Source organism: Tupaia chinensis, unplaced genomic scaffold (assembly GCF_000334495.1).
Source record: "Tupaia chinensis unplaced genomic scaffold, TupChi_1.0 Scaffold000303_1, whole genome shotgun sequence".
NCBI lineage: Eukaryota > Metazoa > Chordata > Mammalia > Scandentia > Tupaiidae > Tupaia > Tupaia belangeri.
In genome coordinates this window covers 2113596-2132311 of record NW_006159793.1, presented here as the reverse complement: position 1 = coordinate 2132311, position 18716 = coordinate 2113596, and the positions used below count along the sequence as shown (strand labels likewise).

The window sequence follows — 18716 nt, the reverse complement described above, 5'->3', positions numbered from 1 at the left end:
TCTCTTTTTCTTTTGTTTCTTTGTTGGGGGGAAAAATTGGCCCGTGGGTTAAAAAAAAAAAAAAGAAAACACAACCTTTTGACCATTTTTATGTTCGTTGGGTATTTTCCTTATTATCACCTAAGAAGAGATCACTAACCCTAATCACTGTAGTGGGTAAGTGTGACTTGGCCCTGAAGTCACACCCTCAGGAAGACGGAAGCCAGCCCCAGCCCCAGCACGGCCCACATCCTTTTTCTCTTTTTTTTTCTTCACTTATTACTAAAAGAATCCGACTGAGAGTTTTACTTCTCTGTACCACCAAAAAAAAAAAGAGACAAAAATTATTTTTTATTCCTGTCGATCGGTCAAAAATACAAAATTCATGGAGCTGTGTATCACTGAAGAAACCTGGTCTCTGGGACAGAATTATTTTAAAGAACTTCCTTTAAAACACTTTCTTTAACAAACTGAGAGGAAGAACAGCGGAGTGTGTTTGAATGGAAGACTGCTTCCGGACTCTGATCTGCAGCATCACCCTCGTGTGTCCTCAGCGTCTCGTAACCTCCTGCTTCTGGGCAGGGGACTCTGTTTGGTCTTAGAATGTTTGGATATAACTGAATTGTAGATGGTATATGAAATTCGATGTTGTGTTATGTTTTTTGTTTTTAAATAATTAAAACGGGTCAATTTTCCAAACGTCTGCCATGGGCTTATTTCTAGATTTCTGTTTTCTTTCTCTTTTGGTAGCTTAACTTGAGGTCAGCGGAAGTTAGAAAAAGTTCTTATATAAATGGGAATTTTAAAAAATCTTGCCTTAAGCTCTTCTGATTTTTATCTCTGTGTCCACTCCATGATGGTAAAACAGCCCAGGACTATGTAGTACTTAGAGCAGAGGTTGGCTGTGAAGTTGAAATGCACAGAAAGCACTTAGCCTAGAGCCGGGCATGTGGCAGTTGAGAGGAGGGAGCTTTAAAGAGTCATACAAGGGGTCAGCAGGTGGTATAGTGGTGATGTCACTGGACTCCCACATAGACAACTGCAGTTTGAGTCCCGGACCTAGTAGCTTGAAACTTGTGGGGCGTGTGTGTGCATGCCCCAAATCCTGAGAGGAGGAGGGCTTGTAGTGTGACCATCCCCTTTGGGGGGAGGGTGATTTCTTGCTTTCTGTCTCTGTCTGTCTCTGGTGAGTGCATGTGCCCTATACCAAAAATCTCTTAAATTTTTTTCTCTGAAAGTCATACAAGTCATTTAAGAAGGAAATGCAAAATTTAAATCCATTTTTCCTAAAGCTAGTTTCACATCACTTTTCTCTGTATCAAATGTGTATTTCTGGAATGGAAGTGCTCCTGTCTCACTCTGTTTTAGCTATTTGTTTTCCTCACAACAGCTTCACCTGCCTTTTTTTTTTTTTTTTTTTTTTTTTTTTTTTTTTTTTTTTTTTTTTTTTTTTAAGTTTGCTAGTTAATCTAGAAGTCCTTAGAGAATCTCATCTTAATTTTAGTAATCCCAAATGTGAAACAGTATAGGGCATTTCCAAGCATGGCTACACCCTTTGGGGTGTTAATCCTTTGTCTACTTTTGAGCGTGTAAAACATTTTTAGCTAATTTATGAATGAGGTGTGAATCTTTCATGTAGCATTTTAATAATTGCCAAATACTATGATTCACATCTCCCTGTGTACATGTTATATAAATAAATGGCTATCCTACCGTGTATTTGCCTTTGTGGGAGGGAGGAGACTTTGCGTTGTCTGATTATGGTTTAAAACACACACACACACACACACACACACTAGCATAAATGGAGATACAGAACAGATGTTCAATTAATTAGTCTTTAATCAGAACTATGAGCAATTAGATTTTGGAAAAACTTAAGTGCTTACCAAATTTCACTGTCTTTTGCCCTGAGGCACAGAGTGGGTGTACACTAGTTGAAAAGTGGGGACCAGCAGTTAGCGTAATGGCTATGTCGCTGGACTCCCATGTAGTTGACCGTGGTTCGCGTCCCGGGCCCGGTGGTTTAAAACTCATGTGTGTGCCCAAGATGCCGAGAAGAGAACAGAGAAGAAGGGATTACGGCATGGCCATCCCCCCCTGGGGATTTCTCACTTTCTGTCTGTCTGGCGAGCGCACACGCCCTATAGCAAAAAAGAAACTCAAAAAAAAAAAAAAGAATTTTGCCATTCTCAGGATGTTTTGGCCTGTAAAAACACCTTGTCCAATTCTAAAATGCTCTTTCCCCCTCTGTTGGCTGAATGTACAGGAAGGAGAGTCCTGAAAATGGAGCTACACAATGGAAGGGGCCTGAGTTCTGTCACCATTTAGAGGATGGCATTGCAATAGGAGAAATTTCTCTTATACTGAGGCAGAGATTTATCTGTTACAGCAACCAGTGTTACTCAAGTCTGAGCATCAAAAAATCCCCACTTAAAAAAAAAAAGAAAAAAAAAGGGACCAGCAGTTGGTGTAATGGCTATGTCACTGGACTCCCGCCTAGGTGACTGTTGTGTGAGTTCCGGACCCGGTGGCTTATGCTCACGCTGGGTGCGTGTGTGTGCGTGTGCCCAAGATCCCAAGGGGAGAAGGGATTGTGGCGTGGCCATCCCCCCCCCGGGGGGGGCGATTTCTCTCTCTCTCTCTCTCTTGCAAGTGCACGTGCCCTATAGTAAAAACCTCTCCAAAAAAAGAAAAATCCCTACTTTTGATTATAGTGAGTTCATAGACAAATTGTGTTTGTATGTGTGTGTTTAACATTTGTTTATTATTTTTAAATTTGCGATAGGGGCATGTGTGCTCACCAGAGAGAGACAGTGAAAGGGAACGAGAGCCACCAGGCCTGGGACTTGAACCACAGTCAGCCATGTAGAAGTCCAACACTTAACTACCATGCCACCTGCTAGTCCCCAGTTGTATTTTAAAGACTCTGGAGATGAATTGCCTTAGTTCAAATGCTCACTTTCAGCACCTCCCTACTGTGTGACCTTGGGGATGCTAACTTGTGTGTAGTTACAATGTGTCTCCTCCTAACCCTTCTCACTACCTGTAGTGTTTCAAGTTCTCCATCCCATGGAAAAGGCTCCAAATGTAAAATATGACAACTGGACTAACACAGTGATGGCCTGCGGGGCAGAGTGAGAAGTAACAGGTTTTGAAATCAAATCAGCAGTCCATTGTGATCTGAAGTGAATGGAGGAGAAAGAGGAGTCTAAGGTCTCTCTCACACACACACACACACACACACACACACACACACACACCCCACTCTCTGGCTTGGTCACCTGGGTAGAAGGATGCCTTTTTCTGTAGTAGAGAATGCTGGAGGAGAGTGGGATTAGGAAGCAGAAGCAGGAAAATAAGTCCCCTATGGGATCTGGTGAGTTGAAGTTGCTTGTGAGGCAGGCCAATGGAAATTCCCAGCCCTAAGGGAACTGGAATTTATGAGAGATCAAGATTTCGGAGTTGGCAGTGAAGTGGTAGCAGTTGAAGCCCTGGGTGTGGAGTGAAATTCTCCCCGGTCAGGGCTTAAAGCAAGCAGTCATTTAAACTTCAATGAGACTTATGTAAATTGCTCACTGTTTTATTTGTTGATGAAACAAAGACTACTCTTTGAAAAAGAGTAATGTGGGATGAGATCTAAGATTGTTACTCTGTTATCTTCCGCAGAGATTCTGTAGTCTATATTTTCCCCTCACATTTTATTATACGGATTTTCTAACATACAGAAAAGTTTGATTTTACTGTGAACAATCATATACCTACCAACTGATTCTCCAATGAACAATTTGCCATATTTGCTTTCTCCATTCCTCTATGCATCTATCAATCTATTTTTATATATTCCAAGGTAAATTGAAGACATCAACACACTTCACCTTTAAACACTTAAGCGTTTATATAATTAACTAGAGCTCAACATTCGTGCATGGATTTTTAAAGTAACATTTACATAGATTAAAATGCATAGGTTTTGAGTATGTTATTCAAGAGGTTTTAAAACTAATAAACATGATTATATATGTGGGGTTAAGCCTGCCTTTTAAAAAATATATAAACAGTATTTAATGATCAAATCAGAGTAAATAGAGTATCCATCACTTCAAACATCTATCCTTACTTTGTGTTGGGGACATTCAAAATCTCCCAGCTATCCTGAAGAGTACAGTAAGATATTACTAATTATAGTCACCCTCCTGTGCTATAGAAACTTCGGATTTGTTCCTTCTAAGTGTAATTTTGTATCCGCTAACCCTCCTCCCCTCTCCCCTTCCCAGCAGTAGCATGTGCTCACTCATTTGGAAACTAAAAATATTGATCTCAGAAATAGAGAATAGTGGGTAACGTTAACAGTCTTGACAACTGTATACATCTATGTGACCCAAACCTGTCAAGGTACTTTATGGCTCGAATTTCTTTCTGCTCTTCCCAGTCAGTACCCTCCCCACCCCAATATCCAGGGGTAACTACTTTTTTTTTCTTGAGAGATTTTTTGCTATAGGGCGCATGCACTTGCCAGACAGACAGAGAGAGACATAGAGACAGAAAGTGAGAAATCACCCCCTGGGGGGATGGCCATGCCGCAATCCCTTCTCCTCCATTCTCCTCTCAGGATCTTGGGCACGCACACACACGTGCTTGGCGTGAGTTTAAGCCACTGGGTCCAGGACTCGAACCGTGGTAGGCTACATGGAAGTTCAGCAACATAACTATTATTATGCTAACTGCTGGTCCCCAGGGGTAACTACTTTTGTGATAGTTCTCACCATAGGGTAGTTTGCTCGTTTTAGAATGTCATATAAGGGCCCCAGCAGGTGGCATAGTGGTTAAGGGCGCTGGACTCCCACATGGCTGACCGCAGTTCAAGTCCAGGACCTGGCGGCTTGATTTCTCACTTTCCCTCTCTCTCTGTCTCTCATTCTGTCCCTCTATGGTCAAATTAAAATACATAGAAATAAAGAAGTAGAACGTCATATAGATGGAATTCTGCAGCGTGGACTCTTGTATTCAGCTCCTTTCTGAGAATCATCCACGCCATTGTGTACAGTTTCTTTCCAATACAGAGTAGAATTCTGTTGTGTGATGACATCACTTGTATCCATTCTCTTGTCGGTGATCTCCTGGATTGTTTCTAGTTTGGTTTCTGTTTTTTTGTTTGTTTGTTTGTTTTCAAATTTTGCTGATATGAATTAAAGCTGCTGTGAATATCCTTGTACAATTTTTTTTCCAGTTTTTGCTGTGTGGAATATGCACTTGCCAGAGATAGACAGAAAGATCACCACTCAAGGGGGGATGGCCACACCACAATCCCTTTTCCATTCTCCTCTCAAGATTTTGGACATGCATGCACACGCACCCCACATGTTTTTCAAGCCACCAGATCCAGGATTCGAACTGTGGAATTGGCCATGTGAGAGCCAGTGACCTTAACCACCATGCCATGTAGCTGGCCCAATCTTTGTAAAACATTTTTTTGGTCAATATGTTTTTGTTTCTCTTTAATAGATACTTAAAGTCACTGGGTTATATGGGGAGGACATGCTTAGTTGTAAAAGAAGCTGTTGGACATTTTCCCAAAGTGGTTACACCATTTCACTCTTCCCTTGACATCCGAGCATTCCCATTGCTCTAAAGCATCACTAACGTTGGTGTAAGTGGTCTGCATTTTAGCCACCCTCGTGGGCATAGAGTGCTATTTTACTGGGATTTTATTTTGTATTTCCACTGTGACAAATAAGTTGTACATCTTTTCAAATGCTTCTTGGCTATATCTTCTTTTGTGAAATATCTGTACAAATATTTTGGCCATTTTTATTGGGTGTCTTTATATTAACTAGTTATAAAAGTGATTTTAAAAAAATATATCCTAGCTATTAGTCCTTTGTCAGATGTTTGCAAATTTTTTCTCACAATCTGTGGCTTGCCTATTCACTTCTTTCATGGAGTTTTTTGATGAATAAGTGAGAAAGAGAGAAGCACCCCTAACAGGGTCTTAACTCTGTGATCCATCCCTGGCCTTCATCAGCCCTAGATCACAGGCAGGCACATACCTAGCATACACAGGGAGGTCTCCAGACTAGAACCAGGAGCCTTCCCATATGTGTCAGCCCTGCAGAACATTGTGCTTTACACCTGTGCCATAATCTGGTCCTTCACTGACTTGATAGAATCCTTTAATATACAAAAGGTTTTCATTTGAATTCTCAGTTTTAAGTGTCTTATGTGTGGCTATGTGTAACTAGAAATGAGTATTCTTTGATTTGGCTGTGTAGAATGCTCATTTTTCATTGTATTGCCAAATATTCTATGCCTTTACTATTTATTTGATAAGTCATCAATAATTGAAAGAAATGTATCCAATCTCCCACTACGGTTATGGCTTTGTCCTTAGGTAAAGATCCTCTTTATCATAATAACAGCTTTTGCCATAAAGTCTACTTTGTCTAAAGTTAATGTGGCTAAAACATATTTCTTTCAGATAGTATTTAACTAGTATAACTTATTCTATTTATTTATTATATTTCTGTGTCATATATTTAAGAATGCTACTGTAAACAGCACGGAGCTAAAATTATCTTTTAACCAACTGAGAGTCTTTATCTTTAAACTGGGGATCTTATCCACTTATATTTATTGTGATTACTGACATAGTTTTAAATATACCATTTTTAAAATTTATTTATTTATTTATTTTTAATTTTTTGGAGAGATTTTTGCTATAGGGCACGTGTGCTCGCCAGGCAGACAGAGAGAGACAGAGATAGAAAGTGAGAAATCACCCCCCAGGGGGGATGGCCACGCCGCAATCCCTTCTCCTCCATTCTCCTCTCAGGATCTTGGGAACGCACGCACCCTGTGTACCCCGGCGTGAGTTTTAAGCCACCGGGTCCGGGACGCAAACCGCAGTCGACTATGTGGGAGTCCAGTGACATAGCCATTATGCTAACTGCTGGTTCCCAATATTTATACCATTTTAAAATGTATCTTTGCTTCTATATCATCCTTCCTGCTTACAATGGAATTGATCAAGTTTTTTAGGATTTAATCATATGTTTGCCAATTTCTCTGCTCATCATTGCCTCTTAGATTCTACATTTTCTTTCTGGGTCCTTTCTAACATATGTTCTTTTGTAGTTCTTTTGGTGATTAGTAGAAAATTCTCTTAATATTTACTTGTCTTGGACAGGCAGGTGGTGTGGTGGTTAAGGTGGCCGGACTCCCACATGGCTGACCATGGTTCAAGTCCCAGATCTGGCAGCTTTCTTTCTCACTTTCCTTCTCTTTCTCTGTCTCTCTCTGGTCAACTTCAAAAAAATTAATTCATTTCTTTAAATTTGACCAGAGAGAGACAGAGAGAGAGAGTGAGAGAAAGCTAGCCACCAGGTCCAGGACTTGAACCATGGTTGGCCATGTGGGAGTGTCCAGCGCCTTAACCACCACGCCACCTGCTGGGCCCCAAATAAAATGAATCTTTAAAAAATATTTACTTGTCTTAACAATTTATTTTGCTCTCAGTCCTTGAAAAAATATTTCCCATTAGCAATGGAAAATGTAGCTATTTTAATTTTATTCTATATGTCTTTTAATTTCCCTATCATATATATATATTTTTTACCTCTCTGTGATGGATTATAGAAACTTCTGGTTTAGGGACCAGCAGTTAGCATAATGGCTATGTCACTGGACTCCCATGTAGCCAACCACGGTTTGAATCCCAGACTCGGTGGCTTAAACTCATGGGCACATGTGCATGCGTGCCCAAGATCCCGAGAGGAGAATGGAGGAGAAGGGATTGTGGCATGGCCATCCCCCCTGGGGGGTGAGTTCTCGCTTTCTATCTCTCTGTCTCTCTCTGTCTTTCTGGAAAGCTCACATGCCCTATAGCAAAAACTTCTCCAAAAAAAAAAAAAATGATAAGAAGAAGAAACTTTTGGTTTACTAATTCTCTCGTTGTGTGTTTCTAACCTGTTATCAATCTGTTCACTAATTTTTTTAAAAGGAGGTATTATTGGATTGTCTGCACTCTATGGTAGAGATGAAAAGATTGGAGGACATAAAAGCAGTGACAATAGTTATGGACACTGGAGACAGTGTGAAGGGAGAGTGGGAGAAGGGAAGCGTATAGGGAAGGAAATCAGGGAGAAAAGGAGAGGCAAGACATTTGTGGGACGCAGAAGCGGTTTATTGACTGTTGACGATAATGTGTGTAATATTCTCAACCGGACTGGCCTGAGGTGTATTTCATGTTGGGTAGATTCTCTCTCCCTCTCTCTCTCTCTCTCTCTTTTTGAGAGGTTTTTGCTATAGGGTGCATGTACTAGCCAGAGAGACAGAGAGAGACAGAGAGAGACAGAGAGACAGAAAGCGAGAATCACCCCCTGGGGTGATGGCCACACCACAATCCCTTCTCCATTCTCCTCTCAGGATCTTGGACATGCACGCACACACGCCTAGTTTAAGTCACTGGGTCCGGGATTCAAACTACGGTTGACTGCATGGGAGTCCAGCGACATAGTCATTATGCCAACTGCTGGTCCCAAGGGTAAATTCTCTTTAGAAGCCAAATGATGTATAGCGATGGAATGTTTAAAAAAATAAGAATAATAAAAACTAAATAAAGTAAAAAAAGAAAAAAAAAGAATCTCTTAGTGGGAAGAAAAGGAGGTATTATTTTGGTAAAATATAATGCATATTTAGAACTGTGTATAAAACACAGATTTACAACTAACTTAAGTATTTTCAAGTGAACATCTTTAAAACACTCATCCAGGTCTAGAAATAGAAATTTCTGAGTAGCCACAGTTGCATTTTATGCATCCTTTCACAATCTCCTTACACTTTTTTTTAAACATCATAAATGTATTAAGTCCCAACTCTGGAGGTCAGAGGTCCCAGTGGCTCATGTGGGTTCTCTGCTCTGGTCTTTCTAGGCTGAAAAGCAGCGATGAGCGAGTGTGACTCTTAGCTGGAGGCTGGGGAGGAAACTGTTTCCCGGAGCACTCAGGCAGCACCTGGTTCTTGGTGGCATGGGTCTGAGGTTTCCTCGCTGCCATCTCTCTGGGCTGCCGTCAGCTTGCAGGGCTGCCTACAGCCTGGAGGCCCTCCCTCCATCCTCAGAGTCAGCAGTGGAGAACTCTCCTGGAAGCATCCCTCTCAAGCTTCCAGTCTGTCTGACTGTAGACTGGTGTCTCCGCAGCTCCTCTCCAAAACCCTTCTGACATTTACATGAAGTGATATTTAACATATAGTATATAATTTATTAAGTGATTCTTTGCATCAGTAGCCACATGTGGATTTATCTGCCTTCCTTTGCTTGTCATTGATATGTCCGTGTATGCAGCTGTTCATTCATATTTATTGCTGCTGTGTGTAACGTCAGGCTTCTCAAGGTTTTGGTAATCCTTGGCCCTGTCACTTAGAATTCACTGTATAAGAGTTCATTTACATAAAAGACAAAACCAGGCAAAAGTAGAGTTTGTACGAAGGACTTGACAGGCCCCCAAATTACATAAAAGGTCAACAACCTGCTTTGTCAGGATCCAAATTTTACTTGTCATTGAAGGAAGAAGCAAATACAGAATAATACATAGAGTATGATTCCATTAAAACAGACGTACTCCTGCACCTATGCACCTAAACACATGTACATGTTTATCTATGAAATAATTCTAGAATTCTAAAGGGGCTACACTGTTACCAGTGACTACCTCTGGTATATAGGAAAGGGAGAGGACTCCGGAGGGTGGAAAAGTGTGTGTGCAGGAGGGGGGCTATGGGGACAGATACTTACACATTTCACTCCTTGGATATTTTTGCTTGTTTACGGTTAGCATTTTAAAAATAGTATCAGCAAAAGTTCTGTTATCAGAAGAAGAAAGGAATGAGGACCCACTTTGGGGTGCCGTGGCCTACTCTCTGGGCTCCCTGCTGTACCTGCCAGTTACCTTCCGGAGCGCGGCAGAGTGAGCCGTAAGCAACCGGAGTCCTCCCTTCTATGTTTCAGACCCTGTAGTAGCTGGTCTTCGGCTCATGGAAACCTGACTTTAAACAGCACCCCCAAATTGAAGAGAATACATCCATTGCAAGCAGTTCTAAGCATCAGGCTGCTGGCCCACTGGCATCCAGAAGGGGAGTGAAACCCCAGGGCCAAAGGAAAATGCAACCACTGTCCCACTCGCTCTAGGAACCAGCAGGACTCCTGACCTTCCTCATCTCTCCCAGAGAGGGAGGCAGGGAGGAGGTGGGAGGAGGCGGGAGGAGGCAGGGAAGCAGAGGAGGCTATTCAGGTGTCAGGGGTTCCTGACCGTGGTGAGAGGCTTTCCTTCAGGCTCAGCTTCGTTGATCCCCATGGAATCTCGGCAGCCTGCTCCTCGGGCTGCATCCACTGCAGGACACCTGCCCCAGTCCAGAACAGTAGGTGCACGCGACCTGACACACGTGCTGTTGTGAATGAGCCCGCCCTGTGCCCCCAACGGCCTTAGGAGGAACCTCTACACTTGCCGTCATCTCACAGATGGACAGAGGCTCAGGCTGTGAAATGACCTGCTCAAGTTGACACAGCAGGCAGTGGCAGAGTCAGACCCAGCCCAGCCGGTCCGCCCCCTGCCTGTGCTCTTGACCGCTAACTCTGAGACAGGGCACCATGGCCCAGGGAGTCCAGCGAGTGGGCACCGGCTTGGCCCGAGTGCAGTGAGGACAGACACCCGCTGTAAGCTGATGGGTTCTGACTCTGCAACCAGGACAAGCTGCTTCCCTCCTTTGAGCCTGGATATCCACCGCTGTAAAACGGAGACAATACCTTTTCTCAGAACTAGAAGTAAGATAGAGCAGAGCAGCCACTACCAGCCCAAGCACCGAGGAATTCAGCAAAGACCGCCACACCACTCCCGTCATTGCTGTCCCTTGGACTAAGGGACATTCCTTTCTCCCTTTTTCTGAACAAGCTGGAATAGAACACTGAACTTCTCCCGGTGGGGACTACGATGAGATCCACCCAGGGGCCTGCTCAGACTGGAGGTGGACACTTGAAAGTGTCTCACTCGGACCCGCAGGGTGGCCCCTTCATTTCATCACCACGGCCACCTCCCTGCCCCATCTCGGCTTCATCCCGCAGACTTCCTGACTTCCGGCATTACTTCTCTCTAACGTGCTGTATGCTGCCCCCGTGCAGCCCCCCGCCCCCGCCGTGAGGCCGCCGCTAACCCCTGCCCCTTTTCTTGTAACGCTCACCCCACTCTGGCCCCGCAAACTCCTCTAACACAGCCGTCCCTCCTCCAGAACCCCCGCACCTGTGCTCAATCCACACCTCTGCATGTGTTCGCCACTGCCAGGCTTGCCTCCCTACCGCACCCTGTCCCACTCCGCACTCGAATCCTCCATGAAGCTTCTGGAATCCCACCCTCACCAGAGCGAGGGACCTCCTCCTCTGCCCCACTCTTGTTGTTCCTCTGTTTCTCAATGAGATGCTTGAGGGATGATGAGACGATTCACCACGTTAGAAATCTGCCTCCCCTGCTCTTCTCTCCTCCCTGAGGCCTGGTTCTGGGCTCGCTTACTACACTGGAGCTGGCAAGGGGTTTGGCACACAGCAGGTTCTTACTGTTTAGAGCATGGACAGCTGAAGACCCACTACATCTCAGTAAAAGGACAAACTGTCTAATTACCAGAGTTATTCATGTAGATAGGCTGCTAGGGAGCACCCTAGCCTCGGGAGTGAGGAGAGGCCTGGACCTAGTTCCTAAAGACAAAACCAAGCGTGAGTCACACCAGAACCACCCGGAGTGCTGGGGACTCATGGAGACCCCCAGCTCAGGCGATTCTAAGGCTGCAAGGCTGGGACACCAGAAATCTATACTAGGAGTACACGGGGCACCGGAATACATGGGGGTGCCGGAGGACATGGGGTGTTGGGGCACACAGGGTGCTGGAGAACACAGGGGGCTGGGGCTCACTGGGTGCCGGGGTACACAGGGCGCCGAAAGACACGGGGGCTGGGGCTCACTGGGTGCCGGAGTGCATGGGGATGCAGGAGGACACGGGATGCCAGAGCACACGGGGTACCGGAGGTCGCGGGGTACTGGAGTACACAGGGGGCTGCTGCACCCCGTATCAGGTACTACTCAACGTTGTGACCCTGGAGGTCATTTGCGATCGGTCTTGTGTGAGAAGGCCCCTCACGAACTGCGCCGCACAGTCCTCAAGTCTTGGTTCCGGGTGTTACCCAGAAGCCGAGACTGAGGACCTGCAGGCTCAGGCCGGGCTACAGCTCCTCGGACTCGGGGAGGTGGCGGACCCAGCCCTGGGCCACTCTATTGAAGTTGGGTCTGAGGCGCAGAAGTTCCAGGCCACTGAAGGGCTCCTGGACAAAGGGGGTGGCTGCTCTGGGAATGAACTCTCCCACGAGGGGTCCTCCAAATGGCACTGGGGTCCTGGGGAAAGAAAAGCAGGAGAGATGGGGTATGTGGGAAGATGGCAGACACTCACAGGGGGTCGCCTGCTCTCAAGCCTCAGTTTCCCCTCGTTGTCCTATCTTTAACAGGTTTCTCCAACTTGGCCCATTCTCAGGTCTGCCCTAGAAGGGGTGGCTAGTTGCTGCAATAGGAGTGACGTCTCCTGGGTTACAATTGGTTTGTCCCCAGCAAAACTCCAGGCTCCCCTTAAGTGAGCTCCAGAAGAGAAGAGAGTTGGAAGTAGGGGTTTTCTTGCTTCCTGTCACCTCCTCTTAGAAAAACATGCCCACTGACCAAAGAAAGAAGCAAGGACCAGAAGAAGCGCTAAGAAGGCCAGCTCCATGACCTGGTGGTTAAGGGAGGGGGATATCAAAAGCCTATCAACCATGGTTTGAATCCCAGCCCCAGTGGCTTGAAAATCCACCAAGCATGTGTGTGCGCATGCCTCAAATCCCAACAGAAGAAGAAATGGAGGAGAAAGGATTACAGTGCGGCCCCCGCCCTAGGGAAGGGTGCTCTCTTCTTCTCCCTCTCTCTCTCTGAAAAGCGCACCATACCTCTGGCAATTTAACACAAAGAAGAAAAGGGAAGTGCCCTGAGAATCAGGGAAATACAAATTCCAACAGAAACATGCCATTTCTTCCTTATGAGACTGGCAAAATGAAGTCATTTGAGAATAGGGCCAGGCTGTGAGGTGGGGGGTGGGGGGGAGGCAACATGTCACTCGTGAGCTGCTGGTTAGAGGACAGTTGGTGCTGCTACGTTGGAGGACAACCTGGCCTGCTCCTCCTAACCTGGAGATGTGTAGCCCTGTCACCCAGCAACTGCAGCGCCAAGCACGTGGCTCGGAGAAGCGCATGCACACACGGACAAGGGTGTGGGCCTGAGTGGTGCATCAATACCCAACCTGAGGGCCCAGCAGATGGCATAGTGCTTATGATGCGGGACTTGGTGGCTAAAAACTAACACTAGCCGGGTGCGTGTGCGCGCCCAAAATCTCAAGAGGAGACTGGACAAGAAGGGATTGTGGCGTGGCCATCCTCCCTGGGGAGTGATTTCTCGCTTTCTGTATCTCTGTCTCTCTCTGTGTCTCTGGTGAGTGCATGAGCTCTATGGCAGAAATCTCTTTAAAAATAAAAACGTGACCTGAAACAGCACACATGTGCACAGGCAGAGGAACTGCCAAGACAGACAGATGGTAGGAAGGGACGTGGCAGGAAGGAACTAGAGCTATGAGGGGACTTTTAAAAGGTTCATGGGAAAACAAAACTGAAGGACAAGTTTATTTGGGTGCCAAAAAAACCTTGAAATCCATGCATGGTTTTTCATTAAACATGTTTTCCTTGGTCTTTCTTTTTATTGAATATCTGTGCTTTCACCAAGGAGAGACTGAGAGACAGAGGGCAAAAGACCCCCCAGATGGGGTCTGATCATGTCTCAGACCTTTCTCCGCTTCTCCATCCCCTTGGGATTTGAGGACGCACATGCACAGGTGCCGAGCACATTTTTCAAGCTGCTACAGCCAGGATTCAAACTGTGGTCAGCCATGTGAGAGCCAGCTCCCATAACCACTATGCTATGGGGCCAGCCCTTTCCATAACTTTTGGAAGACACCCTCATACATGAATTTGCATGATAGGTTTCAAAAGCAGAATGTCCAGTGAAATAAACATGCTACATAATGAAATGCAAAGTATTAAATTACACACACAACCCCCCAAAACAATGACCTCTGTCCTCTAGGCACGCAGCCACCCTTGCAAATAGTCTTAAATATCCACTCCACCAACCCGGCATCGGCGTCACCTCTAAGAAGGGATCCGTGGTGGGAGGATGGGGAGCACAGGGGCCCTACCTTTCTTTGTGGTTGTCTTTCCTTTTTTCTTTTTAAAGAGAATATATGTATGTGATTTAAAATCTATTTCTTAATTTTAAGAAAAATAAAAAGCATTACATGTGTAATGTTTTTGCTGCAGCCTGGGGCCAGGGGGAGTGCTTACCTCAGGGCTGGAGAGGCAGACTGTGGGCCAGGGCCTGGGTTCCCGCCAGGAAAGCTTTTCTGCCTGGACCACCCCAGCTCTGGCGGCAACAGCCAGGCCCCGTGGGAACACGCTGGGCGATCTCCAAGCCAAGCAGGCCTCATTGCTGGCCCTTAACTGGGAGCCCAGAGGCCCAGATTCTGAGCCCAGCCTGACCATCAACACGGCTGCTCCTCCTCTCCTTGCCTCACTTGTTCTGTCCCAGAAGGGCCCTAAGCGCCTCCTTCTGCCGTGGGAATGTGCCTCAGCCTGTCACTCCTGAGGCATGGGAGTGCGACCTGAGCTGGCCCGCCTGAAAGCTGCTGGGACTAAACCTCTGCTGAGGGTTTAAACAGCTGGACAGGCAGGGTCTGGGCACCCAGGAGGGGACAGAGCAGTTGTATGGTAGTGCCTGGCCGGGAACTCCAAGTTTTCTGCCAATGGCTTTTGGCTCACACACCATCTGCTGGGTCCAGGTCTCCCCATCAGGGCCCTCCCTCGCCACTCAGCTGTCCCAGGGCCCCCCATGTCCCTCCAGAGCCATCTCTTCTCAATGCTGAGCACTTCCAGTTCCTCCAGCCCCTCCTCATAAGGCCCCCTCTGCTGGCCTGGCCAGGCCTGGGTGCCCACCCGTCTGTCTTTGTCAGACACAGTCTCCGTGTGTGTGGTCTGAGCCAGCTCCAGAAGAGCTGGACCGAGGCCTCCTCTCTGCGGACCTTCCTTCTCCTCACTTAATGCAGTCTCAGCCAGGGGAGCAGTTCAGAAATAGCATCAGACAAGGAAGCCAGTTTCGTGGAAATGCATCCCAGCCCCAGGCCTCCCTGCAGTGCCAGGAGCCTGTCTTGACTTACGACTTGTTTTCAGGCCCTTAGGGCAGAATGCTAATTTTATCCCTTCCATTTCTCCCCTGTTGTCTTTCCCATCATCATTGTAGCCTGTGAATAATAAGAGGAGCAGCTACAGTTCATTGAGAACTTACTACTTGCCAGAATCTCTGCCTGTGGGTGTCTGGTCTCCCTAGGAGCAACCTGACACAGTAGGTGCTGTTATAAAAGCCTTACTCTCAGGGCAGGACGGGGCACTGGAGGCTCAGTGATGTCGATTCAGTGACCCAGAGTCACAGAGGCAGGCCTGAAGTCAGCCTTTAAGCCCACGTTGAGGCCTTGGGCTCTAGACCAGTACCAGCCACTCCTCGGTGACCCTCACTTCTGGTGCCCAAGGTTTCACTGCCACTTCCTGCTTTAGGGGGTCTCAAACCACTTTCTGGATCTCTTCCACTTGGGGGGCGAGAGGAAGGAAAGACTGGGCTGACCTAGGACCCATGAGATCTGCTCCCCACCCCCTCCCGAGTCAGACAGGCCTGGGTCCCCAGGGCGATGGGCCTCCCTGTTCTGTGGCTTGGATCAGGCTACTGGATTCCCAGCCTCAGCCCTTCACCTGCAGAACTGGAGCAATGGCCGCCCCTGCTCACCCTGTAGTGGAGAGGACTCAGCAGAAAAGTGGCACCTTCCTCATTCGTTCCTCCTGCATTTACTGAGCACCTACTGGGTGCTGGGGCACTGTTCTGGCCAGAGCAGAGTAAGCGGGTATCCCAAGGGCTGGGGACAGAGCCAGCACGCGCAAAGCGCTCAGGCTGCGCTGTGGCTGCGACAACGGCCCCACCCCCGCCCTACCCCGTCTTTCCCGAGGGAAGACCGTCCTGCCTTACTTGTTGAAGTTTCGGTAGTCGGCAGGGCTGGGGGTGTGACTCCGAGCCTGGGCCTCGCTCTGGTAGTCCTGGTAGCTGACAAACTCCTGCCACGGGCAGCGGTAGCCCTTGGGAATGGCCGTGTGGTTGAACTTCTCCGGGGGGACACCCTTCAGCGGCTCCGCGTAGCCTGCGGGCGGAAGGGGGCGCCCAGCTTTTCTTCAGCCCTCATCCCTACCCGTACCCCGCGGAATGGGAGGGAGGATCGAAGCTAGGAAGGTGGGGGTATGGGGAGCCAAGTTGTTCTAGCGAAGGCGACCATGCAGCGTCCCAGGGAACCAGGAGTCCGGGGTGCGGGTTCTTGTCTGGTCAAGTCTCTGACTCGCTCGTCGCTGCCCTTCTCTGGGTTTACCATCCAATCTGTGAAGCGTGTTTGCGTGTGCAGGGGAAAGAGGTGGCCTGGGAGCCCCCTGGGCGCACTTCCTGCCCCACAGTTGCCCACACCCACGGCCCAGGCCCCCCCCCCAGCCCTGTCTCGGGCCCCAGGGAGGGCACCCACCTGGAGCCAGGGCGCTGGGGCTGCGGGCACTCTCTGCCCGTGCGGCTGCAGGGTGGGAGCCCTCAGGGCCTCTGGTCGAGCCCGGGTAGATGTGGAGCTCCGAGCGGTAGTTCTGCCCCTCGTGGCCCTCAGGGCCGTTGGCAACCTGGGCACAGGCACGGCACGGGTGCTTAGACACAGCGGGCCAGACCACAGCGTCAGCGTTGGGGCCTCCCCACCCTGTCCCCTCCTTCCTCTGTGAGGTCTCCCTCTGTACTCACCTTCCCTGGCTCCGCTGTTGCAGTCACCTTCCTTCTGGCGCTTCCAGCCAGGAGCTGTGGAGGGGCAAATATGCCATAGAAGGGCTCAGCAGGTCAAGGGCCAGGGTCTTCCTCCACCACAGAAAGGAGAGCCCATCTCCAGGGGACCTTGGGGGCGTTAATAGTTTGCTAAACTGTAAGCCCAGCACCAGGGACAGAGGGACCGAGAAATACTCAATATTTACTCTTTTTTTTTTTAGAGGTTTTTGCTACAGGGCACGTGTGCTTGCCAGAAAGACAGAGAGACAGAAAGCGAGAAATCACCCCCCCCCCAGGGGGGATGGCCACTCTGCAATCTCTTCTCCATTCTCCTCTCAGGATCCCGGCATGAGTTTAAGCCATCAGGTCCGGGACTTGAACTGCGGTTGACTACATGGGAGTCCCGCAACATAGCCGTTATGTCCACTGCTGGTCCCAATATTTACTCTTGCTATGGTAATATTGCATCTGGCCAAGGTCCTTCACTTCCCTGAGCCTGTTTGGTCTCTACAAAAGGGGATGATGATGGCAACCCTACCTCCCAGGGTTCTATGGGCATGGAATGAGATAAATTATGTCACGTGCTTAGCTAGTACATCAGGCACCAAGCAGAGGTCAGTGTTTTCTTAAGAGAGATTTTTGCTTCAGGGCGAATGTGCTCACCAGAGAGACAGAGAGCGAGAAATCACCCCACCACCACCACCACCACCACCACCAGGGAGGATGGCCACGCCACAATCTCTTCTCCTCCAGTCTCCTCTTGGGATTTTTGGCACACACACACAAGTGCCTGGTGTGAATTTTAAACCACTGGGTCCGATACTCAAACCAGTCAACTATGTGAGAGTCCAGCGATGTAACCATTACACTGTCTATGGCATGAGTTTTAAGCCGCCAGGTCTGGGACTCAAACCATGGTCAACTATGTGGGAGTCCAGTGATGTAACCATTACATCATCTGCTGATCTCTGTTTTGCCTTTTTGAAGAGGTTTTTGCCTTAGGGCATTGTGCACTAGCTAGAGAGGAGAGACAGAGACAGTGAGAGGGAAAGTGAGAAAAGACTGCCCCCCTGGGGGGGATGGCCATGCTGCAATTCCTTCTCTATTCTCCTCCTGGGATCTTGGGCACTGACACACAAACACACATGTTTCAAGCCGCTGGGTCCAGGGCTCGAACCACATGTGAGAGTTCAGTGACATAACCACCCTGCCATTTGTTGGTCCCCAAAGGTCAGTGTTTTGCCATGTCCATTTTTCTGCATCACCCTCTCTCACCTGCCCGGGAATTGAATGGAGAGTGGATGTGGTACCCCCGACTTCATTAGAAGTACTTGAAACTGCCTGCTGCTTTTTCCAAACCTGGGGACACACCATCCTTGCCCTCTTTCTCTAGCAGCAAACTGTTCCTATGGCCTTTTCCTTCTTCCAGTGGAAAGAAGAAACAAGGCATTCTGCGTTTCTACTTGAGATCAAGCTCCAGTGATCGAGCTCAAGCCTAGCTAAGTCCTGCCTGCTGCAGATTTAGCACAGAGTACAGTGACTGTCTTTTAGCAGGTTTGGTGCAGCCAGAGTCTCATCACTCCCTGCCCAATCCACCTTCCATTTTATGCCTGGGGAAGGACACCTGAAGAGATAACACTTTTTTCTTTAAGAGAATTATTTATTAATTTTATTTATTCATTCATTTATTATCCTTAGTTTGACCAGACAGAGAGAGAGAGAGAGAGAGGGAGAGAAGGCGAGAAA

The 18716-nt window shown here is 47.7% G+C and overlaps 1 protein-coding gene across 1 annotated transcript in view; it reads right to left on the bottom strand.

Annotated features, from left to right (window-relative positions):
* Window positions 1-11782: 11782 nt before the first annotated feature.
* MYOZ3 (myozenin 3) overlaps window positions 11783-18716 on the bottom strand; it is a 15137-nt gene continuing 8203 nt past the window's right edge. Inside the window, exons 3-6 of the mRNA XM_006150897.2 lie at window positions 16953-17006; window positions 16693-16837; window positions 16155-16323; window positions 11783-12407 (exon numbers count right to left, since the gene is read on the bottom strand). Of these exons, the coding sequence (XP_006150959.1) occupies window positions 12239-12407; window positions 16155-16323; window positions 16693-16837; window positions 16953-17006 (537 nt within the window). The 3' untranslated portion in view covers window positions 11783-12238. The remainder of the gene's footprint in view (window positions 12408-16154; window positions 16324-16692; window positions 16838-16952; window positions 17007-18716) is intronic.